At 36.0% G+C, this 26163-nt stretch overlaps 1 protein-coding gene across 2 annotated transcripts in view; it reads left to right on the top strand.

Annotated features, from left to right (window-relative positions):
* C3H8orf34 (chromosome 3 C8orf34 homolog) overlaps positions 1 to 26163 on the top strand; it is a 73329-nt gene that overhangs the window by 38930 nt on the left and 8236 nt on the right. For both annotated transcript variants that reach the window (XM_087931344.1, XM_026706114.2), the window contains exons 9-12: positions 5781 to 5866; positions 8116 to 8189; positions 18949 to 19069; positions 23140 to 23618. In XM_087931344.1, the coding sequence (XP_087787470.1) occupies positions 5781 to 5866; positions 8116 to 8189; positions 18949 to 19069; positions 23140 to 23618 (760 nt within the window). The remainder of the gene's footprint in view (positions 1 to 5780; positions 5867 to 8115; positions 8190 to 18948; positions 19070 to 23139; positions 23619 to 26163) is intronic.

Here is a 26163-nt window from a genome sequence, read left to right on the forward strand (position 1 = left end):
AAGGGAACAAAGGTTCAGTACAGTTTTCTCAGCTCTCATATACAACCCCTACAGCTGGGTCTCTGGGCAATATTGGGTTTCAGAGAAATTATTTTTATTGCCAGAAAATGTTTCTGTTTCATATTTTCAATAGTTTAAATGTATAAAAGAGAATGGTTGACAGAAAATTTATAAGCATTGCATGCTGATTACCTCTAGAAATATTTGGTCTATAGAGAAATACAGAGCATTATTACTAACACATATTATAGAAATATGATATACCCAATCCCATAATTTTTGTGATAACAGTATTTTTTCCTTTGAAATGTTTTTAATATAGCTTTAATTGCTTCTTCACTTGATGTCACTTATATGTTGCCTTAATAATATTAAATATCACATCAAACCTTTTTGGGATTTGGGAAAAAATAAAAAGTGGAGGCATTTTTGAGTGAGTGAATTATGAAACAGAAAGTAGAAATCACTTCTCATACATGTTCCAATAAATTCAGAAGGGCATTTGTCTCTATAAGTAAGCACAGGACTAGCTTTCTTGGTCTAAGTTTTCTATCTCTGAATTTACTGAACATTTTTCTCAGACACATGGTTAAGGCAAAAGATAAGGTAATTGTGTAGTATAAACCATTTGTTCATATGCATTTAAGTCTTTTTAACCTCAGTATTTTTGCTTAAATTGTGGCTAAACCGCAAATGTGTATAGTGAACTAAAAACAGTAATTTTGAATCCAGTGCTGCTCAATCAGTTTCATGGTGAACACCTTATGAATTTTTCTTGTGAAAGAAATGTCTAAAAATCTGAGCTTTATTGTAGAGAAATAAGAGAGAAGCTTTATGTTGCGGCTTAATCAAAATCTCATGGGACGTGGAATTTCCCTAGTTGACCACATTTTCCCACTGAATAAACCCAAAAATAACACATTAAAATGTTAATGGGATAATCAAAACATTCCCAGTTTTAAAACATTCTAGAGATTGTCATAAAGAATTGTTCTCGGTTTAGGGGAAAAGAAAAATAACTGTCTATCACTTTTATAATATATATTATATATCTATCTACTTGCAGGTTTTGTTTCAAACTTTTAGAAGACAAATTTACAAGAATGTTTTCTATTTGTTTTGACAAATTATTTTTGGAGACAAATCTAAAAATCCAGTTTGTCTTTTTTTTCCTGAAAAAAAAAATCACTGAGATTTTAAATAGTAACTTTTCAATAGATCAGATCAGCCAAATCAGTTTCTAAACCAGCATCTTCACCACTAACTGGCTTTCTTATCACATTTGACCTTGATGTACCTTTTGCAGTTTCACAATAATGCAAACATTATATCATCCAGAATGCATTATAGTAAAACACAAAAACCCCAAATCCAAAAACCAACTCAGCCAAGCAAACCAAAAAACAAGCATGAAGCTCCAATCACCCACTGCTGGAAGAGCTCTGACTTCAATTGCTACTGGAAGACGAAGTAAGGACTTGTCTAACTTCCAATGAAAAGTCATATGAAACTGCCGGCACAGCTACAAAAAAAGCATTGCCTCCATCCCTTGACCCTATATATCTTCTAAGAATTGTGAACAAAGTTCAAATAGGCCAGGCTGATTCAAACCAATTCATGATAACCCGTAAGAATTTTATCAAGTTACCACCATGACATGAAAATGCCTTGGCTGACACTGCAAGAAGAGCCACTGGTCTTTCCTTCTGGTGCAAAGTGAGCGTGTCCTTCTGTGGCACACTTTGGGAAGTATGCAAGCATGTCCCACAACAGAACTGGTAAATTGCCAGCCAAACTACTACTCTGCAATAGCATGTGGTCTCCTGGCTAATGTAACAATGCCATACCCTGACAACAATAATAATAACTATTGTGTATTTAAATAAGTTATTATCCAAACCCTATAACTTTGATATATATTTTCTTATGGTAAACAATATTATGAAAAGAGTTATAATTACTTAATGCTTCTACAAAACCTGAACATATAATTTGATAGCAATATTTTATATGTTTTCTATCATATAAAATAGCTTTTTGTTATTAGCACCAATTTCATCATTTGAAAAAAAAAAACACTAAGAATCCCAGAGAAATCTTGATGATCTTGTGAAGGGCATAAGTAAACTAATTTATAGTACAAAAGAGCAAGTATTCCATAAAACAAGAGAAAGGAAAAGGAAGGGAGGAAAGGCTATGTCCATCCTATAAATAAAAAATCACTTTATTTCGTGGGAAAAAAAACAAGTCATCAGGGCCACCTTCAACAATGTTTTTAATCAATACTCCGTTTATTTCCAGTATTCATTGTATCTTATTGGAATTAGATTCTATTACTAACCATTATTAATTTTGTTTAAGAATCTTAAGTTGTAAAGAAATCAAAGATGATAAGTTCTAGGCTCCTCAGGCATGAAAGCCAGCTGGGTGACTTTGAGTCAATAGTTTTGTGTTGTGATTGGAAGGACCAGTCCTGTTAGGAACTTTGAATCTGATGACTGTTAGATCGTGGATTGACATCAGAACCAGGAAACGTTAATCTGATGGGCAAGCCAGTTAATTAGCACGTTACTACAAAGAGCTCTGTCTGTTTGAATTTCAAAGGGGAGTCCTAACAGTTTTGTTTGCAGTTTTGAATGAAGACGTTACTGCAAAGAGCTCTGTCTGTTTGAATTTCAAAGGGGAGTCCTAACAGTTTTGCCTGCAGTTTTGAATGAGGACGTCACTGCAAAGAGCTCTGTCTGTTGGAATTTCGAAGAGGAGTCCTAACAGTTCCTGTCAGCAGTGATAATAAATATTTTGAATGAGGACACATTTGATTTGCAGGACCGGCCTGAACCTTCAACCTCCTCTGCTTCTCAATCAGGTTATCAGCCGGGAACGGCTGACAATGAGGAACTTATGGAGACTTCAGGTGAAGGTAATAATTTAGATGATTGCTGGGTGGATGTCAGAAGCAGGCGTCTCCTTATGAGAAGAAACCAACGGGAGCACAGGAGGAGGGCAGATCAGTAATTAGACTAATTATATGCTGCTCTATAAAGGGAGAGAGATGACTTTGCACATTGTCCGGAACAAACTGTTTGTTTGCAAGGAGAACCGAAGATTTTGGCTTGGAGGATTTAAACCTGAAATATCTTGTTGGGACTTGGATTTATTTCCTTGGAACTATTAACTTGGACTATCTTGTGGAGGCTAACTACAGCTGTTATCAGTGAAGATTCCTGTTTGCTGCCTTTATTTGCGAGGACTGCTGCTTTCAGCCTTATCTGTTTATTTTGGAAGGTGGGACATAACAGTTTTGTCTCAACCCAACCTTCTTCACTGGGTTGTTGCTATGGAAAAGATAAGAGGCAGGAGTGTTAGATACCTTCACCTTCTTGATTTGACCCAAAATATATATTTTTTAAAAGGTGAGATAAAAATGAAAATGAGGGGGTGGGAGAAATCAAAGTGAAAGATAAGTTATAGTCAGGGTCATATTGTCCTCCAGAAGAATAATGTCTTTATCATATTATGGAATGATATCAAGGCAAGAGCCAATTTAATTTTTAAGGAGCAAGCCGTAACTAAAAAATAATGCTTATCAACTTTAGTTTTTCTCACATCCTGAAAGCGGGTAGCCTAGTTTTTTCTGGATAAGCATTTGGGTCAGAGAAAAGCTGGTTTTGTGAGTAATGATACACCAGACCGGAATTGCAACCAGAAATGTATTGGTGATTACTGTTGGCCCATAGCAGGTGTTACATGCTGCTGATGGGTATCAACCCGCAAGTTGGTCACACATTTTGGACCAGTCTTACTGTCTGAGTGATCTTTAAAGTTAGCCTTCTATGCAGCGTACTGATTGAAGTAGTGTATAGAAAGCCATATATAAAGCTTTCATTATACGGAGAGTCCTCAACCTACAACAGGTCATTTAGTGACCATTCGAAGTTACAACGGCACTGAAAAAGTGACTTATGACCATTTTTCCCACTTATGGGCATTGTGGTGTCCTCATGGTTTATCTGATCAAAATTCATATGCTTGGCAACTGACTCATATTTATAACAGCTATAGTGTCCTGGGATCATGTGACTACCTTTTGCGACTTTCTGACAAGCAAACTCGATGGGGAAGCCAGATTGACTTAACAACCATGTTACTAACTTAACAAAAGTTGTAATCTCAATGTCATTAATATATATTATAAGTCTCACGATATATATTAATAATTTTAATGTTTCTTATTTTTCTACAGATAAATGGTACGTTTAATTATCAGAGAAATCATACCTTAAATTGCATATAAGTGGTGCCGGGCTCAAGATTTAGGGTGCCCCAGGCTGTATTGATTGATGGCATTTTCTGCTGATTTGAAGTTTTGTATTTTTAGGCTTACTGATTTAACATTTTCTAAATAGAAAAGTATTTATACTTTATATTTAGGGCTCTAAAATTGAAAATGAACCATTTTTATTATGGCCTTTGTTATCAGAAGGAGTAGCACCCCCTAAGTTTTGACTCTGCACATTAGAGATTGGCATATTTGAAATTTTAAAATGCATATAACAACCTATGTAAGGGGGAATATTACTGAATCTGTAACTCTGACTCAAAAGTTGCAATTCTAAAATGTTACAAGGTTTGACCAAAATCAGATTTGAAAAAAGAGAAAATTACTAAAATCAAATTTTAACAAAATTAGGCCTAATGATGAACCAAAATGGCAAAAGGGTGGGTTTTTGAAAAGTAAAATAAGCACTATTTGTTTCTGAATATTTGTTTCTGAATATTTTGTTTTGCTGTACTTATTAGTAGTGCAAGTAGTGCAATACTAGTCTAGGTGATTTCTGACATACAACTAGCCTTCAGTTTTATGAAATGTTTTAAAATTGTTCAAGGAAGTTTATGATTTATGTTAAGATCTGTGTAAGATTTTTAAAATCTTTTTAAGCTTAATTATTATGTTTATTGATTATAAAAATTGTAGGGGTCAACTTTTGCGTAGAGTTGCACAGTCATGTCCAATGACACAATAGAAATGTTTAACTTTGACTTTTGTTCTTTTGAGGAAAAGGGCAGGGGGCAGGGAAGGAAAAATTAAAACTGTAAAACAGATGTTATGCTTTGTATGGTCCCCAAAAGTTAACTATCAGATACCCCAAAAGGGGATGGGGGCTCAAGGCAGGCATTGGATCTTTTCCCTTAGCATCTCTGATATGAAGTGTTGATGTGAGAAAGCCTAAAGTTCAAGTAACAATAATGGAGACAGTGACAGTGGTTGGGTGCTAGAGTGAAGGAAACATTTAAAAGAAACATCATTCCTTGGAGCATTAAAGTAGCCATGTCCTCTGGGGAGTATGTCCGTCTGCTTTAATGACACATTTAATGAATATGAACATAATTTCATATGCATTTGTTTAAACTGACCAATGAGGAATGCTAAAAATAGCAGCTAGCTCTTACCCCTTTTCTCCTTCCCTTCCTGAGTTTTTTCTTATAGCAAGAATGTTTTTTCCTAAAAGTTCACTTTGTAGGTAGATTTATCCATAAGAGAAATTCAGAAGTACACAAGACGTAGGGCACTTCAATTTCACGAGTTTGCTAGTGATGTACTATATGCTCCACAATTACATAGCATTTTCTCTGTAGCCTGAACTAAGTGGCTCAATGTACAAAAGACCTTTGGAATCAGGGGAATAGATAAAGGCATTATTAAACTCAGACTTGCATGATATTTACATATAGCAAGTCTCTCTAATAGCAGCACCATGTTTCTGTTTTTAATCATCTAGATTGCAAGGAGATACTTTGACAGAAAGTGCAGAGGATCCGTCTGTTGTCTCTCATACATTTGAGCAAGAAGGACCAGAATCTGTTGGTAATTTTTTTGATTGCTCCATTTATTTAGTTGTTACCTTTGTATCCCTCCTTTATCTCAGGAGTTAGAGAAAAATGTTATAAATCAATGCTTGGAAATAATTAAATTCTAGGCACTGAGAATAAACAGAAAATGCAAATCATGTATAGTGGATGAAACTGGTGAGGATGACAATATGGGTTTTAATTTCAAATAAGTGGATTTTATTTTTTAAAAGGTTATATAAAATGGCTTTCCTAGTTCTTTTTTATACAATGAAGTCATCTTACATTTTCAGTTTGAAAGCTGAAGTTGAGTTGGATTTGTCTTAGTTGGAATCTTATTTTTCTTTGGTTAAAGCAAAAACAGAACCCCATATAATAGCAAGAGCAATAGGGACTTCTGATGGTGCTTCCGTTGGTGATGGACCAGAGACCGTGATTGTGCGTAGCTTCAATCCATGTTTACCCTGTTGGAGGGTCCCAAACGGGACCGGATCCATCTCGGCGGGGTGGGGAAAGAGGGGGAGACCACCAGTTGGATCGAGGGGAGCCACATCTCCCCTCCCTGGCTATGTATACTCCCCTTGAAGACAGGAGTAAGCAGCAGTCTTTAATGTCTGCCCTGAAGACGGGAAGCTATCCAGGAATTAAGTTTGTGCTGGAGTGGTGAAGAAGTGGACAGCATGGAGACCAGGCATAATTTATGGACATAAAGATACCCTGGAATTAAGGTATAAAGAATTTTTCTAAAAGGATTACAAAGCGTCAACCAGAGAGAGAAAAGAAAGGTGAAATAAATGAAAGAGGATTTGAATTTTGACAGAGCTAAATTGAAAGAGGAAGTTGGAAGAAAATTTGGACAATTATATGATTCTGGCACTAAATAGGTATAATTAAATGCTGAACTTGAATGTGCTAAAAGGAAATGATTAATAATTTGGACTTATTGAATTTTTTGAAACTTAAAAGCCTCAAATAAAGAGGGGGAAAAAGTGGAAAGGGTGGAATTTGGATGTAACAGAGAATGCCACCTAAAGGTAAAAGAAATATTATGATGACTTTTTTAAAAAAGTGTCTGGTTCTTTCAAAATTGAAACTTGATACAAAGCAAGAGGAACTTTGTTACAATAAAATAGAAACCCTGAAAAGTGAAAACACAGAATATTAAGATAAAAGAAAAAAGTGTGAAGAAATTGTCTTGGGACTGTTTGGTGATTTTGGCACAAATTTAAACTTATGAATATTGGATTATTTGATGATTTTGGAAAAAACTTAAAGAGGAATTAATAGAAGTTGATTGTTGGAAATAAACATCAAAGACACTGGTTGAATTAAAGTACTGGACAATTGGCTTGGACTTAAATACTAAAGAAAGGGATAAAGAAAATATAAAGTAACTGTATAAAAATGGCAGAACTTTTCTTGGAATTAAAAATGGCATTAAGAAACATAAAGGAAATGTTACATGAAAGAAATGAATCATGCTGTATTACCTTACATTAATAGAAATGGCGATTCTGGAAAACAAAGAACAAGGAGTGCCAGAAGGTGGGGAGCTGATTAAAGAAGAAGCCAGCTTTAATGAACAAATGGTGCAATGAATATTAAAACAAAGGGGGAAAAATGGGAATTAAAACTTGGAGGTTTGAAGAGACAATTAAAAAGGGAAATGTCTTGAAAGCCAAACAAAGAAAAAGGAAACTGCAGAAAAGGGAATTGCAGAAGAAAATTTTAAAGAGGGAGCGGGATAAAAATTGGAATAAGAAAAGGAAGGAAAAAATGAAGGGAAAAAGAGGTAATAAGAGAAAGAACCAGAAAATAAGGAGATATGGAAACTGAACAAAAATGATAAGAAATCGTTTAGTCAGGAGACATAGAGACAATGGGTAGATACAGATTAAAGCAATAACAATAGTATTTAGGCTTATTTACTGCCCTATAGTGCTTTACAGTACTCTCAGGTAGTTTACAATGTCAGCATTTTGCCCCTAATAATCTGGGTCCTCATTTTACCAACTTCAGAAGATAGAAGATAAGTCAGCCTTGAGCCTCCTCAGGATCAAACTTCAGGCTGTGGGCAGAGTTTGTCTGCAATACTGCATTTTAACCAATTCACCACTAGGACTGTAATAGTTATTTTTTCAAAAGTCTCACCTCCATGAAGTAACAACTGATATTATCCATTGTAATTTTTAAAAACGCTTACAGATTACTGGGTTGATGTTACTTACTCCTAGTTTGATATTCTTGTTTCTCTGTTTTGAACAGTATCAGAGCCTGGGACAGAAATATCAATGGAGAGTATTGAGGAACTGGAGAATGTATCTCTAGCAACTGAGCTGGTAAGAGCACTTTATAGGTACTGTCTTGAATATTACATAATACATTCCAGTTTATTTCCAGTTCAGCTAGATGTAATAATAAATAGAAAAATTGGAATGCCTCAATTAATATTTAGTAATATTTAAATAGTTAATATATTGGTCTAATGATCATAGTGCAAGCCCATTATGGATTAAATTCAAACTTTTAACTAATCAGTATTCATAAAAGCACAAACATTTTACCTGTGCAGCTATCTGGATTCACAGTGCTCACAAGGGTATGCACATTATATCTGCCAGCATATTCTTAAATGAAACATTTTTTCTGGGATTGTGTGCAAATACTTTAAGGAGCTGCCACCAATTTGGATATGTGAACTCTGAGTTATTTTTTTCTTTGAATCTAAATATTTGTATGTGTGTGTGTGTGTGTGTGTGTGTGTGTTTGTGTGTGTACAAGTGAGCCTTAATCCGCCACTGCTTACCAGATATACTACTTGACATGATCAGTTAGTTTGAATAATGCTGACCTGAGTAGCTGATACACTACACACACACACACACACACACACACACACACACACACACACACACACACCATGTTTCTCACAAAATAAGGCCGGGCCTTATTTTTTTGTTGACCCCCCCAAAAAACAGCTAGGCCATCTTTTCAGGGGTGACTTAATTCCCCCTGCCTTGCATCCTTGGGTGGGTGGGCAGCGACGGCTTGAATGTTGACCTCGGCGTTGGTGGGGCATTCGTATCGGGAGACCTTCCGCCACCTTTGCTTTCCCTTCTCCCTTGCTGCCGTGGTGTTTAGAGCAACACTGCAGTGTTTGGCGGAGCCATGTGTGGCCAGCCAGGGCTCCTCCCTGCAACCGGAGCCCGGCGGAGACACTCGGCTTCAGGTGCTCCTGTCGCCGCCTTCCCTTTGCCTTTGAAGGTAAAGCCAATTCTTTTAAAAATGACGCCCTACTACAACAAAGACTCCCTTGCCCGAGAAGGCAGCCCAACCCCACATGGGGAGGTGAATCTCCTGGGGCCGCAACGCAGGATCGGCCCACCTCGGGAGAAGCGCCCAGCCACCATCCCTGCCTGGTGCTGGGCAGAGTGCGAAGAGCTTCACCTGGGGCACCCAGCGCAGCTGACAGGCGAACCCTCCTGCCCGGCAGCAGAGCTTCTCACCAAGGCAGCAAGCGCCTCCCTGCTGGACCCTCCACTCATCCCACCAGGGGCGCGCCAGAGCCGTGCGGGCTGGGCAGAGCCAGGAAAGCGATCCACAGGTGCGCATCCGCCACCCAAAGCAAAAGAGCAGGGCCAACCTGAGCTTGGCTTCCTTCCCAAGTCCCTCCAGCGTGAACCCGAAGGGGCCACCGGGAGAGGTTGCCTGAGGCAGTGATAGCGCCCACCCATCCGTGGACAGGGAGGCGAGGTGATGGCAGCGCTGCTTCCCTGGCCGGTGGAGAGAGCCCAAAGCCGCCCGTCCTTTCCACCCCTCACCCAGCCCATCCCCGTCCCCACGCATCTCCAAATGCACTGGCAGCTCCAAATGCTGCAGCGTAACAGGCATTGGGCAGAGGCGCTGACTCGGCGGGGCTCAGCTTGGAGGAGGACGTGGCACAGGCTGTCGCCTTGCCTCCCTGTCCACGGATTGGTGGGCGCTATCACTGCCTTGGGCAGCCTCTCCCGGTGGCCCTTCGGGTTCGGGCTGGAGGGACTTGGGAATATTTAGCGGCCTCAACACACCTCCACAGCCTACACCCCAAAATACAATTCAGCATGGAAACAGAAGCTAACAATCAACTTCCCTTCCTAGATGTCTTAGTATACAAAAAATCCAGTGGCTCCCTAGGACACGCCATCTACCAGAAGAAAACACATACAAACCGCTATCTACACGCACTCTCATACCACCACCCAGCACAGATCAATTCTGTAGCCGAGACACTCATCTCCAGAACAAAATGCTTAGCCGATGAACAACACCTAAAAACCGAACTACACACTCTCACTAACGTAGTAACAGCCAATGGATTCCAAAGAAAGAAGATTTCCCACCTAATCCAAAAAGAAACCCCAACCAAAATCCAAGACAAAGAACAAGAGAATATATAAAAGGCACTACAGACAAAATCAGCAAAATCCTCCAAAAACACAACATTAAAACAGCATTCTGCACAAACAGAAAAATATCCACCATCCTAAGAAACCCTAAAGACAAAATCGAATTAGAAAACCAAGGAGTATACAAAATCCCTTGCATCGCCTGCCCCACCACATACATCGGACAAACTAACAGAAGAATAAGTGCACGCATTGAAGAACACAACTCAATCAAAAAAGAAGAACCAACCTCTTCCCTGGTCCAACACCTCAAAGCCACAGGACATGAGATTGACTTTAAAAATACCAGAACTATTGCCAAAATTGAACACTTCAACAGAATCATCAGAGAAGCCATAGAGATAGAAAAACACCCACACAGCATGAATAAACGAGATAATACCTCCCGCCTACCAGCCATTTGGAAACTCGCCATATTAACAAACGAGTACCTAACATGAAGAATGACACCAGACCCACACGCACGAGGGCCACACAAGATGCTACTGCCACACTTCCACGTAGAAAGCAGACTCACACCCACACAGAATATGAGACACGACCACAGACCAGAAACGGTACCGCAGCTGCATCACTACCCACTTCAAACCCCTCCGACCCATACATGAAGCGAACTGACGCCCACCATGAAGATGTGGCACGACCATGAATGTGAAGCCAAACAACAGGATCACAGCTCACCAGCTCAAATCCCCCAGCAACTAAGACTAACCTGAGCACAACCAAGCCCCCACCTGAACAGAACACACCCCCAGCCAATCAGAACATAACCAACCCCCCCAACCAATCAGAACATAGCCAAACCCCCAACCAATGAGAACACACCCCCACGCAATCAGAACACAGCCAAGCCCCCACCCAATCAAGTCACACCCCCACTAGCAGTTAAAAGGAAGAAGCAGCTGCAAGCTCACATTACTCCAAGAAGCACAAAGCCAAAGACACAAGCCTGAAGATGATGAATGAGACTTCATCAAAACGTTGCCTAGATACTTCCAATTTTATGTGGGAGAAAACCCGAATAACCAAAGATACACACACACACACACACACACACACACACACACATGGCATTCAGCTTTGTTTGGGTATTTTCCCACATCATTGTAGTTGTGCTTTTAAAGTTGTAGCAACATTTCGGCAGAATCTCATCTGCCATCATCAGGCTTCTGTATGAACACTATACAGAAGCCTGATGATGGCAGATGAGATTCTGCCAAAACGTTGCTACAACTTTAAAAGCACAACTACAATGACGTGGGAAAATACCCAAACAAAGCTGAATGCCATACATGTAAGTACCCGCGAAAACTTAAGAAAACAAATATATGTATGTATGTATGTATGTATGTATGTATGTATGTATGTATAAATATAGACATTGTATTATAAGTGTGTATAAATGTATTAGCTTATGCCATTTAAATCTTTAACTAAGATTAAGCTGAGTGTGAATGAGAGAGTATACCAAAAGATGTAATCTGCAAACAAGGAATTGTACTGTTTGGATAATGACAACCAAGGAAATAATATAACTTCTAAGAACAGATGTTATAGTTTATATCATATTATGTTATGTTGTTGTGTTGTGTTGTAATTAATATAACCTAAGTATTTTAGCTTTTATTCTTCAGAAATTATAGTGACATTTCTCAAATGCATTTATATATATTAACTATGCTTTTTAACAATGAAGAAAAGCTTAAGCAGTGTGACTTGTTTTTGAGCTGAATCAGTGCAATCATATTTTATATTTGGATATTGTTTTGCAATGTGATGCAAAATGTCAATGTAAGATTTACAGTTTGAACAGGTTAGGAACAAATGAAAAATCTGACACCGTGAAAATAGGCCAAATTCATATTATTGTTATAAGGCACATCAATATCTTCATTTCTGTCTTTTCATATTTTTATTCAACAAACCTTGTAATTTTAACATTATATATATGATTCAGTCTAATACAGGTAAAACAAACCCAACTGAAGAATAAAGAACTGCTGTTCAATTAAATCTAGAGTGATAATATTTACCTTTAAAACTAAATGGTGTCTTAAATTTTAGCCTACAGCTTTTCCTTCCTTCCTTCCTTCCTTCCTTCCTTCCTTCCTTCCTTCCTTCCTTCCTTCCTTCCTTCCTTCCTTCCTTCCTCCGTCCCTCCCTCCCAAGTTAAAGATGGCTGAATCAAAAGAAATATTTTTTTAAATAATGTATACCAGGGCAATCAACAGTTTTATATTTTGACAATGGAAAGTCATATGCAGCTTTAGCCAAGTAAGGATTCCAGCTGTGAAAATATCTTTTAAACTCTGGAGATCAGAGTTGATGAGGTCATTCTGGTTTCTCCAATATTATAGTGCAGTCAAAAAGTCAACATACACTGTGTTTTCTGGCAACTGCAAAATTATTTATGCAATTACAACTAGTCTGCTTTTCTCTCTTCTTCCTAAAGTTTCATTTTTTAATAAGAAAATAAAATTTATCGTGGTCTCTTTGGAAGCTGTGATGTCACTGTGGTCTTGGAAAGATAAAATCATTAGACCAGTTTGGTCTAGTGGTCAAGACACCAGGCTAGAAAGTGAGAGACCGTGAGGTCAAGTCCCGCCTTATCCAGGCAAACCAGCTGGGTGACTTTTGGCCAGTCAGTCTCTTTCAGCCCAATTCACCTCACAGTGTTGTTATTGTGAAAAAAATTGGAGGAGGAAGGTTGGTTTGACATGTCCGCTGCCTTGAATTATTTGTAAAAATAATAAAGATGGGGTACAAATAAATAAATAAGATTAAGCATGGGAAAAATTTCATGATACTTCATATAAAGGAAAGAATAGAACCATTCAGAATCTATAAACTGAAACACTCCAAATCCCTCTCTGAATGCTCCCAAGTCTGCCAAAGCAAAAGAAAAATTGGCCAAAATGTTTGGTCCTGCTCTGTTTGGTAATGTCTTTTCACTGCAAAGCCTTCTGCGTCACATCAATACTACTGAAGGTTAAGAATCTTTCCAATTGATCTAATTTGCTAGCAATTTTTTTCTGCCTTGTCCCTATTATGTTGCTGTCATCTTGTCCCCAGTCCATAAGTGACAACATATATTGATCTGTGCGTTATACTTTATTGCTATAGGCTATAATAACAGAATCTTGAAAGCCTGATTGTGTTTTCTTTTCCCTCACTCTTACACACCAATAAACTTCTTCAGATTATTAAATTACCTGGCTACCTTATGTGTCACTTTCCTGTATTTGATTAGCTTGAATCACATTTTGAGAAGAACTATCTTAATATGTTACTGATGTTAACAATCTGCTGACAGGTTAGATATCATTTGTTGTAAAACAAATTCTAATTTTAATTTTAAGGATTAAAAATAATTGCACCACTATAACAATGCTCTGGGGAGGATCTTTATTTTTAGGTAATATTAGAAAATGAATGAACTCCCATCATGTGTGTGAATAGCTCATGGGGACAAAACTCTTACTACAGAAGAATAGTATAAAAGAACTCTTACTGCAAAAAGCTTAGAAGTATCCAGCATACTAAATATTTAACTAGTTCTTTGAATATTAATCAACTTTCTTAATAGCTCCTTCAACAGGATTAGCAAAAAAAGAATTAATTCATGGGATTATAAAAATATTTTAGTACATTTTGAAATATTTGTGACATATTACTATTTTGGAAATTTTAAGTTGGTTACTGCGGGCTGTGTTTTTTTCTGTGTTGTAAAATTATTTCAAAAATTTGCTGGTAGTAAAATATTTAGAATAAAAAGTTTAGGTGAATAATTCAAGTTGGAGGAAGCTAATTATTAAACAATTTCCAGGTTTTAATTTTCTATCAATTATTTTGAAATGCCTTTTCCTTAGTACTTTTTTATTTTCTTAACTTCAGGAGCATTCTAGTGCCAATTCTATACATTATGATATATATATTTTAAGGAAAAAACTTGCAAATTCTTGTACAAAGCTTAGACATCCTTTTTGTATAAGATGGAAATAAATCTATCTGTATGCAGAGAGCCAATACTTTCAAAGATGAGACTATCTATGTTGTAAAAATATTCAAATTGCATACTGGTCTATGAATAAAAAAACAGACAACTTGTCTTTTATTATCCAAAACAGAAATGCTCAAATTCTACTGGTTCAAGAGCTTGTTCGAAGCTGTAGTTTAAAAATGAACCAAGCCAGGATCTAAAGTGGGCTTGATTCTTTCGAGTTGGGATTTTTAAAGTGGGTGGTGGAGTTAAGATTTTTAAAGGGAAAAATGCATTAAGGGGTAAAGGCACACCAAAGACTAAAGGCATCCCTTCTCTGTTTTAATCCACAAGCCTTCCAAATCTTTAAAAGGGAAATTAGTTGATAGTTCATCTTGCCCTTCTATAGTTTGTTATTAACTACAAGCCCTTTTCCAATTGTCCAAAATATAAGGAACCAATTAAAGAAGTCTTTGAATTTGGAACATTGATTCCAGAAAGAATTTGCTTGTAGTAACCTGAGCAAAAAAAAAAAGTGTTATGTAAGTGAAGAAAATATTGAAGAATCTGAAAAAGGCTTTTTAAACTGACATATGGCTGACTTTAGTTGCTGGCAAATACATCTTAAATCTATTACAGTAACATCTTTCTACTGTTGTAATAGCTGGGGTCTTGCCTTAGTTCAAAGCAGCTAGGAGAGTGGTCAAAAGCCATTTCCAAAAGTAACATTGACAAGGACATTTTGGTAATTTCCTTTGCTGGAAAAAATGAAAACGCCCATTAAGAAATATTTTTGATATCTTTTAACCAGACTTTAAATGTTACAATAACATCAAAGAGAATATTAGCATTATTTTGAACCAGGGTCTCTCTTCCTCTATTGCCATAAGGAGAAAGAGGAAGAAGGTGTGGGAAAGTGGAATACAAGAATAGAGCCTTCTCAATAACATTTGTACATTCTAACTTTTCCTCTGGATTTTCTGTGATCATCTTAAAAGGCATTGCTTTTGGTTGATTTCCATTTATTTTTATTGTATTGAAAAGACTTGAGCATTGCCGGTTGCCTTTTATCTTTCACTGCTTTTCCTATAAGTCATCAGATATAAATGTAAAAAATCATTAATTTGACTATTTCAGGTAATAAAGCAAGAAGAAAAAATTGAAAAATAACTTCTTTTTTCCCAGCAAAAAAATAGACTTATTTTGTTTTAAATTTTTATCACTTCTGCCAAAGCCTTTCATCAGTTATAGCATTACAGACTAGTATACCTTAAATCTTAGCTAAGAACTTACATTTGTGATAAGGCTGTGTTTTCATGTCATTGCAAATGTTTTCAGGCATAAACCTACAGAGCTTTTATATACATGCAATGAAATATATGAGATTTTCCATTATAGTCTTTCATCAGATATCTCCCAGCCAAGTATTTCATTTGTCTGGCCAATTCCCAAGAAATGTAAATAGTTGACATATTGATATGTTTATTTTGGGCCAAAATGGACATCTATTATGTGAAAGGAACTTAACTGACCTCCATAAATAAAATTTGGCTTGTTTTTATTATATTACTGATTTTTGATGTATACAGAGATTTCAGTATTATTAACAACAGCATTTAATGAAAGTCTCCTTTGGACCACTAGATATCACTGTGGAGTCAAATTTTAAATGACCTGTTATCTGTTAGTTTTCTTTGCTTTTCTCCCTCTACCTTGTGCAGATTCAACTTTGGAGAAAAGAGTTATAATAACAAAGAATGAAAATTAAATGTAGGTCTTAGGTGTTCCTGTATTGATACTTGAAAAATGCCATTAAATCTGCAGTTGTGTATAGTTAGGTTGAAAAGCTACAAAATAGTTCTTTGTAAATTTCCATATATCTTTGTATAGCAAGTCTCTAGAAAACTATGTTAGTAGCTTTGATGACATTACAGATCAAAGGACATAGAAATTGAACTGTGTAAAATACACACAAACACACACAAAATGTATATCAGAGCAAGTACAGTTATAAATCTAGTCCTGGGATGGTGTGCAAATTCTATCTCCAATTTACACAGCAGGTGTGCAAAGCCACTATTCCCTCAGTTAATCTATTCCCTTTGTACCAGGCTTGTCCAACCTGTGGCCCGCGGGCTGCATGCGGCCCAGGTCACCTTGTAATGCCGCTCAGTGCCCACCCCAACCTTCGTGCCAGAGCCAGTGAGGAGGAGGAGGAGGAGAGGCAGGCGCGAGGCGGGGCGAGGCGAGCACCACGCCAAGCAGCAACAGAAAAGGAGGGCGCCGTCAGAGCGCCACCTCCTGCTGTTGCCGCTGCCCCTGCCGCCGCTGCTGCTTCTGCCCCCCCGCCGCCGCTGCTGCTTCTGCCTTCCAGTCCTGCCTCATCCAGCCGGGCCATTTGCAGGAGGAGAGGTAGGCGCGAGATGGGCGAGCTTTCTCCCCCCCTCCCCCCCACCCCCGCAAAATTTGGCCGGAAAATAAACTGTGATAAAAAAACCGTGATAAAAAATAAATAATTTTTAATTAATAATAAATAATAAAAACATCTCACTAACTTCATTTCCAAATAAATTTAATATGTTAACTATGTTTTCTATGGGTTTTTTTTGGATGATCAGGTATCGTTACTGTTATTTTACTTTTTTTTGTGCAGCCCAAACCAAATTTTCATCATCTAATGTGGCCCAGGGAAGGTGAAAGGTTGGACACCCCTGTTTGTACCATCAGGTTTGGCCTTTAGACATTCAACCACACCCTTAGTCTTTGGCTTGAGTATATTGTACACAATGTCTGACATCTATAAACTCTGTGTCACCCAGCTTCTATCACTCCTAGGCAAATATGGGCATCCTTGCTTACTATGATCATATAGTATAGTAGATGAAAAGTAGTTTTTGTTCAGTAAAAGTGGTCCAACTGTCAATATTTGAATCCAGCCCTAAATAAATCAACTACAGTTTTATGCATATCAGTAAGAATATCGTAACAGGGAGAAATAGAACCAATTTATGTAGCAGCACCATTGTTGAACATACAACCTTTAAGAAGGAAGGAAGGATGGATGGATGGATGGAAGGAAGGAAGGAAGGAAGGAAGGAAGGAAGGAAGGAAGGAAGGAAGGAAGATGTAGGTTCAATCTAAGAATAGTAATTTCTCCTCATACATATGTCAATTGTATAGATATAAAGAATACTTATTTTTCATAAATTTGCCAAATCTCTCTAGATATGATTTCTCACTCTGCTGCTCATATTCATGTATATTTTAAAGCAATATGTCTCTAAAGATTTCTTCCATTAATGGATATGGATTTTAATTATTCCATACGCATAATTTGGTAAATTGGGGTTAGAAGGTTAGATGTGGAAACAAACTCTATACACTGGATCATTTTTGTAAGAAAATCTTATAAAGTCAGTCTCTTCCTGAGTAAGAAGATATGTCGGAATCTTTTAGCAGGTTTTATAGAATTGATTGATGGGATACTTAAATGTACCAATGTTTCTTTTCTATAGTAATGCAGAACTTCAAGGTTTAGATATAAGCAGATTATATAGTTATGGCTAACATTCCTTATCCTACATTTTTTAAATATAATAGCGTGATTTAGGGGAACATGATTACATGTCTTTTATCAGTAAGTGTTTAAATGAAAAACAGAATATCTTTTAACAATGTTGTTTCATATCTGTCAAGATAGTTGTGAAACTCAGACTGATAAATATTTATTCAGGAGCAGTTCCAAAACAAACTTATACAGCTTTCTCCTATGGTCTTGCATAGTAACATAGTATTTAATTTGAATTTTTTGGTATTTATCATCAAATGTTGTTTAGAAATTTTGAAGAGTAGTCATATTTTAAAGTATAGATAATTAATATTTTTAAAACCCACTTCTTTGTTTTCATGAATTACATACTTATAATTTTGTTGTCTGCAAAAAAATCCTACCAAATTTACTTCTACCAAACTACTACCAAGTTTCTTTTTTTAAATATAACTTCTAAAATCAGTAGAAGATTTTTAGTAAATTACACTTTTAAATATCACATGGTTGTGTAACCAAATAGCTGAAAGTTTTTCTTGACAATAATGCTTTTAAAGTATAGTAATGTTGTAGGAGCTGAGGTGGTACAGTGCTAAGAATTCAGTATTGCAGGTTAATTCTGCTGACTGCCAGGATTTCCATTGGTTCAAGGTTGACTCAGCCTTCCATCCTTCCTAGGTCGGTAAAATGAGGACCCAGATTGTTGGACCCAATATGCTGACTCTGTAAACTGCTTAGAGGGTACTATAAAGCACTATGAAGTATTATATAAGTCTAAGTGTTACTGCTATTGCTATTGTCATGAGTTGTTGCAATTATATAGTGGTATTGGAGATGCTCTTTGTCTTTAAAGGAGTAGATTATATTCATATTGAGATGAATTTGATGTTGACCTAATTTGAATGCCTTTCAGTAAAATAAATGGGTTCACACAAACCAGATCATATGGATTTGACCTTAACACATTGACCTTAATTTGTGGAAATGTTAAAGATGGTTACCTGATACTACTGATACTGTCTTAATCATATGGTTAAAAGAATGGCCCATTTGAGTTCATATATGTTAGATGAATCCACATTTCACAAAATTGTCATTGTTTTCTTCCTTGTTTTTAAATATTCTAGAATCAGCCAGCCTGGACTCTAGACATTGTGGGTTCAAGAAGTAGAGACTCTTCAAGTCAGAAACCATTAGAAGATTCACTGGCTGCAAAAGAACTACAAACTATGGAAAAACACCTCTCTGGTAAATGTTATGCACAAGACTTTAATAATACTTTTCATTTAGAAACTATATAATGTTTTAGATGAATATGATAACAAAAGTTTACCTGAATGACTGTGCTACTATGTTTTAAAGATAGGCAATGACAGTAGGTTGTATGTAGCTATCAAAGGAGGTAACTGCCTTCCACAATAATATGCCGGTGAATTTTTCTTATTACTATTAGGCAATACTGTATACATTTTCTCAAAAAACTTTAGAAAATCCAGCTTTTGAAGGAGATAAATTTTCCTCAAATTATTTGACTTTTATCCAGGGTATGAAAAATAATCTGTAAGTGCTATATTTACAAGACTGAAATTGTCATGAGAAAAGATGACAGATGTAGTAAGCACATAAAGGAATGGAACACTAATTGTCACGGAAGTAGGACAGTCTCCTATTTTAAGTTTCACAGAATGTTTCTTCATTAAGCTCTTATTGTTCCCATTTTTAGAAAACAAATTATTCCAATTGCTTACCCTTCGTTTCCATAATTTAAAAGGCATAAAAATTTACACTGGATGAATGCTTCTTGAAAAAAAGAAAAAAACTAGGAAATACAGTAATAGTTAATACCTAATGCTCACACCTATAACCAAATGTCATTATACCTGATATTTGCCAGGTGCTTAAGGCTGATTATTATCATCAGACCGTAAGCGTTTTAGCATCATTATTGGAGGAAGAAAGCAGATATAATTCGGCTGGCAAATTTATATATTTTATTATTATGAGGGTACATTCTTTGAAGCTGTTGTTAGTTAAAATAAACAAAAACCTCTTAATCTGATTTTGTTCTTACAGTATCTTCAATACATTTGCATCAATTTAGGAAAAACATTCAAGCAACTTTCTCTGATTAAAATCTATATAGTTTATTAGGCTGTTCCTGGGAGACAGACAATAAACATTATTTTTAAAACATGAGAAATTTTAAGGTGCTTCCATTAATTATTCAATTTCTCACCTTGTCTATCTGACTTATTATTACTACTTGTTCTTTCTCCAGCCCATAGAGACATCCAGGCAGTGATATTTAAATATTAGCTTGACATTCACATTGAACATGGGAAACTGCATTCTTCGTTATTTCCAATATTCTAAGAATGCAAAAATGTGTTTCGTTTTTAGCAAATAGTGAAACACTAAGTTTCCTTTTCAAGTATCCAGCAATTAGTTGATCTCTTGTTAACCTCACAGCCTCTTCATAGCTAAAAATGTTGTGATATGATAATCTCTTACATGTACAGTACTTCCTCCCATTCAGTGCCATTGATGTGAGCTTTTTAAAAATAATGAATGGGCCAAATACATGCTTTGATAAGTTATTTACTGGCACTGTTCTTTTGGAAATACTTCCTTTTTAATTTGTGAAAGTTGATGTTCAAAATCAGAATGCATTCAATGCTAAATAAATGTAAACAGTTCTGTACTAAAATTGTTAAATTAACTGTGGAGAAATGATTTAAATGCTTTACTTATCAGCAGAACCAATCAGTTTTTGCAGATAACAAAGCTGAGCCAAAATTATAATGGTTATTGAAACTAACTGAAACATAAATACTGCATTTTTCCAACATACCATCTCTCCTTCACTGCAGATAAGTCATGAACCAAGCCATTTGCAAAAACACAGGTTAATTTAATTGAAAGAGGATTCACTGTACATTGGGTTTAACTTATAGCATCCATGTTATTATCTCTTAAATCAAATTTTTAACAGAACAAGACATTAAATGGATAAGTGGAGGAGAAGGTGATTCAAGCTGGGCTGTTGTCACTTCTGTATTTTGAACCATGATGTCCATATGTAGACAGTTCTATGGAATGTTATTTCTCCTAGTCATGACAATTGTTTGTGTGAAAATGCAAAGAAAGGCTATTTGGTGAACATGTGGAAATTGGAGTCTGGCTAGCTGACAATAACTTTCATTATATCTACATTAAGTGTGAAATTAAATCGGAGGATTCAGTACTCCTAGAATTACTTTTCATGCCATAAAGATAAAAAGATGTAATATAGAGTGAAACATTAAATAAAGTATAAGGGAGAGGGTTGGAGCTGAAGTATCAAATAGCATATCAATGATACGGTAACAACTGCTTCATAAATCTGCTTGTGATTAAAGGAGAGAAAGGAGCATAAATAGATTTGACATAACAAGTAAATAAAGTCTGAATGTTGACCAGGTAATAATATCCCAACCTGTGATTCTAGGAACCAGCTGTTCTTGCAAGATCCTTTATCTGCAGCTTGTGGTTGGTAGGATGCATTCAAGGCTGGGAAGTTCTGAATAATCAACTACCTGAGGCAAATATCTGAAAATATACAGTAATTGAGAATGAAAGACCATTTAATAAGGTTATTCCAGTTTGGAATAAGAACTAATTTCTATGCAAATAATTTATATTCTATTCTTTGTATGCATGTTTATTCCAGAAGTTTCCTTAGGAGTCTAAAGATGCAAACTGATTATTAGGATACAGCAATTCATATTGTTTGAGGCAGTCTCTATGGTATTATGATCTTATTACTTGCCAGATTATCAGATAGCCATTAAAATATGAAAAAATCTGCTTATTAACAATTTTCTGTTTTACAAATGATTTTGAATAGAAGTATGAACCAGTGGAAGTTTTTGTTAACAACCAGACTGGGCAAAACGTACAGGAAGGAATGGAATCATACAGAGAAATAAATACAGAGCTTTTGGTGCTGCAATTCATTTTGCTTATTAAAAAGAGGAGCACTAATATGTTTATGTATGGCTATGTATGTGCACATATATGTTTATTTAGATGACAGATTTGCCCTGGACTTATTTCAAAATATGTTTAATCTTCCTATTATTTAATATGCAATTTCTGGGGAAACATAAAGACAAGAGAAATGTTATTTACTGGGTACAGGCTAAAAATAAGCAAAAACATAAGGATATTGATAGTATTTTGAAATTTTGATAGAGTCATTTGTCTTATTTCATAATTAATATTTATAAATGTCATCTTTTGGGAATTCAATAAAATAGATTAAAAATGATGAACTTTTTGGGGAATTCAATAAAAAGTTGATAAAATTCAAAATTCAAATGAATTTCTGAATTATTTTAATCTAATCTATAGATCCAAAATTTGAGGAGGGGGAAAAATTATGTTAACTGTTCATAAATATATATTTTTCAACCTTTGAATTGTTTATGAGTTTGTCATGAAGGCTATTTTCACTTCTGGAAAGAAAGTCTAAGAAAAATGCTCTGAATAATAATAAATGTACTTTGCAGAAATAATGAAGAAGGGTCAGGCATTCCAAAAATGGCTAATTTTGTATATGTACGAAGTTCATGGACTCACTTTGAATCTGTAATATACCTCTTCCTGGCACTTCTTCAAAAAGCACAATAATTTATTGAAATGGGCTGATTGATTAGACGGAATGAGAAATCAAAAAGATAGTAAGCCTCTTCTCTTACACTGAGTATATCAAAGACCTCCAAGTGTTCATGCATAGGAGAATGCAGTAAAAATGCAAGATGCTAAGGATGGAAAATTTTCTATCTCATAGTCTAATGTGTTTCATGTATTGAAAACAAAGCAGATACTTTTTTCCCCTTTGACTTTCTGTGGATTTCAGTTCATTTTAGTGGGAATCTTATCATAGATTCTTCCAGAAGTCCAATGTGACTGGTTTCATAAGAGTGATGCTGCAAAAGGCATTCAAGTTTTCCCAGTTGAAAACAACCTAGTAATGGAACCAATGGCGGATTAAGGCTCACTGGTACCCTAAGCACTGACAAATCTTGGCGCCCTCCTCCTTTGTACATACTGTACAAATGAAGCCAAGCTGAGGCCACATGGAAGTTTTTGTGGTGCCCCCTTTGGGCCTGGTGCCCTAAGCACATGCTCAGTCTGCTTAGTGGTCAATATACCATTGAATAGAGCTTAATAACAGTTTGCTTGGGTTAGAATGAAACTGATTATATAATATTAATTATACAATTTTTCCTTATGTTTCTTTTTTCATTATAATGCATAATTTTTGCAATATGCAGACATTGCAAAGGACCTAGCACTGTGGGAAGAAGGAACATTATCAAGAAATACCACTGGACAATCAACTCATGTAATTCCACTAGATCACCAAGGAAATTTTAAAATTACCCTTAGCCAGGATTCAAGACCAGTTCAAAATGGGAAAGATATTCAGCTCCAGCTTCAAAGAAACAAATCACCACCATTATCCAGCAACAATAGCCTGCTAGTTTCCAGTAGACCTCAGTCTTCCAGTACACAGACCAACAGATCTGGGCTGCCAACTCCACTAAACAGAACTGCAACCCCAGATACTTTGTTACAAAGACCTGTTTCCCCTAACAACCAAGGAAACAAAGAAGGAACCATTAGTATGCAAAGAAGCCAGTCTTTAATATCAAAGAATCAACTTGGAAGGACCATCACTAGTCCTGCAGGGCATCTTGAAACAACTGGAGTTGCTCTAGGAAATATCACTCAAAGAAGCAGTATGTCTGAAGTAAGTTTTTTTTTTAAAAGAATTACAATACTATAACACAGCTTCACTTTATTTCTGTATTAGCCTTATAATTAGTCTCTAATTAAGGTTGATTAAGAGCAAAATATCATATTAGAAGAAATTCATTATTTATATTTAATATTTAATGCTACTTGCTGGTAACACTTTTAAGTGCTTCCAAAATTCTGTGTGAGGATGTTTGTACAGAAACACACATGCATACATAGCACATAGCATGCAATTTATGCACGTGTGTTCATCGTATACAGTTATGGAATTACTCTATTTTCCTTTCCAGTGTTTGGCTTGAAAATCAAACATATTGGCTAAATGCTTTGTTCTTTTAAAAAATATTAGCCTTTGGTCATCTAAAGAAGTTAGTATGTCTGCTCCTTTCTTTATCATCACAAACTTGTGGCATAGTGATTTATGAGTGAGAAAGTTTTTGGCAATCGGGGGGCTATGTCCACCAACAACCAAGACCTCTTAGCTCCTCCTATTCATCTGTTGCCTTAATGCTAAACTAGGGACTATAGTTGCATCATGGAACAAGTTAGATCTTATGGAAGAAAAATATCCTAAGCAGCCTTTAATTCTTTCGTGCTTTAATTTAGGCCAATTCTAGCTCTTAGCTCCTCCAATTCTGTATTTTTACCACATATGCTAAGCTGTGATATAAAAAGTATATAGAACAATACAGTTCAGAACAGTTTTTATCATTTAGTTCCCTTGTTTTCCAAATGAGAGGCCTCTACTGCACAGTTTTCCATACCCCATTTCTACTATATGAAATGCTTTAAAACTCTTCTTTTCTTTATGGAAGAAACCACATTATAAACAGTTTTAAGGCAGGGATACATGAAGAATTTGGCAAAGACTTGCATGTCAGCTCTGAAGTTCTTTTTGTAAAAAGTCCAAGGTTTTAGTTTTGCTATCCTGTCTGAAAGAATTATAAGTTGCCTGATGATCTGAGCGCTTGTACACATACCCTCAGCTCTGTTGGCATGGAAAATGCTATAGCAAACATGCAGGTGTGTTACATTACTAGCTTAGTTCAAATTCAAACCAAGCAGTATAACATAGATAAATGTTTTTGTTATTGCAGCATTCTGTGTAAACTTATGCTTTAAATTCTTTTCTACATACACTTATATACATTTAGTCTTTGATCTTCAAATATTCCTCTAATTGCAAGTGAGACATATACATCTATGCATCATATCATGACTGTTTCCTTCATTCTTTTATGAGATATAGATTCTTCATGCTTCATCTCTTGAGACCATTATTCTTTGGAGTCTATGATAGGTCATCACCTGTATACAGGTAGTCCTCAATTTATAAGCATTCTTTTAGCAACTATTTGAAGTTACAATGGCACTGGAAAAAGTGACTTATGGCTGTCACTTTTTCCAGTGCCATTGTAACTTCAAATAGTTGCTTGTGAGTGGTGCAGACACAATCATTGCAGTATCCCCATGTTGACATGATCAAAATTAGAACAGTTGGAGTGTCCGAGCATCAAATGATTGTTATTTGTGATCTTCCCAGCCAGCTTCCAATGAGCAAAGTCAATGGGGTGAATTAGGATTTGCTTAATGACCATGTGATTCATTTAAAATCTATAGTGATTCACTTAAAAACTGGCAAAAAAAGTTCACGAAATCAGTCATGAGTCTCTTAACAAGTACCTTGCTTAATAATGGAAACTCTGGCCCAATTGTGGTTGTAAGTTGATTTATATGTATTGGGTTGACAAGAAAAGAAAACATCTGGGTAACATGCTTTTGTTTTCTAGTTTGCTGTTTTACTACTAATATCAAAAGAGATTCTATTTTTTTTTGTTGGAACATTGGTTTATTTATTTTAATATCCATCTTTCTTCCTCAAGGGCATTGGGAAAATTAAAGCAAACTCGTAGGAAAAAACATCATGATTATGTCTCAGGACATTGCAAATACCTTTCAGTTGGGCGGTTGCATAAAATTGTAGACTGGCTCGGAAGTTACTCTGTAATCATTCTGAGCATAACTGCCTTTTTCAATGACTTTGATCGCATAATTTGTTTATTTGTCACCTTTGCTTTCGAAAGAATTTGCTGGACTGCCTTCTCCAGCACACAACTCAAATAAGTTATTTTTTTTCCATCTAGTTTTTTTCATAGTCCAGGCTTAAGTATAGCTCAATTCATAAATTCAAAAGAATCAGTGGAAATCTAAAAGTATGATTGATATAATTTTTTAAATGAAAAATTGAGTGTATTTGTGAAGGATGGATAATGAGAGTTTCTGAATGAAAGACATTTCTCAGTAATGTCAAGAGAGGAAAAATAAACAAGGAGAAAAGGAAAGACATGTAAGAAACTACAATAAAAAGAGAATGACAGCAAAATGACAATTACAACTCTTGTATTAGGAGAATAGGTTTACTTCCAGAAAGGTGAATGGTGAGTAGATACCAAGAAAGAGAATATAGATGCTACTTGGAACTGAGTGAAAGGAATTACGTACAGAATACGACAATGTACATTTCTGTTGATAATAAG

This window comes from Pseudonaja textilis, chromosome 3 (assembly GCF_049901715.1).
Source record: "Pseudonaja textilis isolate UNSWEBS1 chromosome 3, rPseTex1.2, whole genome shotgun sequence".
NCBI lineage: Eukaryota > Metazoa > Chordata > Lepidosauria > Squamata > Elapidae > Pseudonaja > Pseudonaja textilis.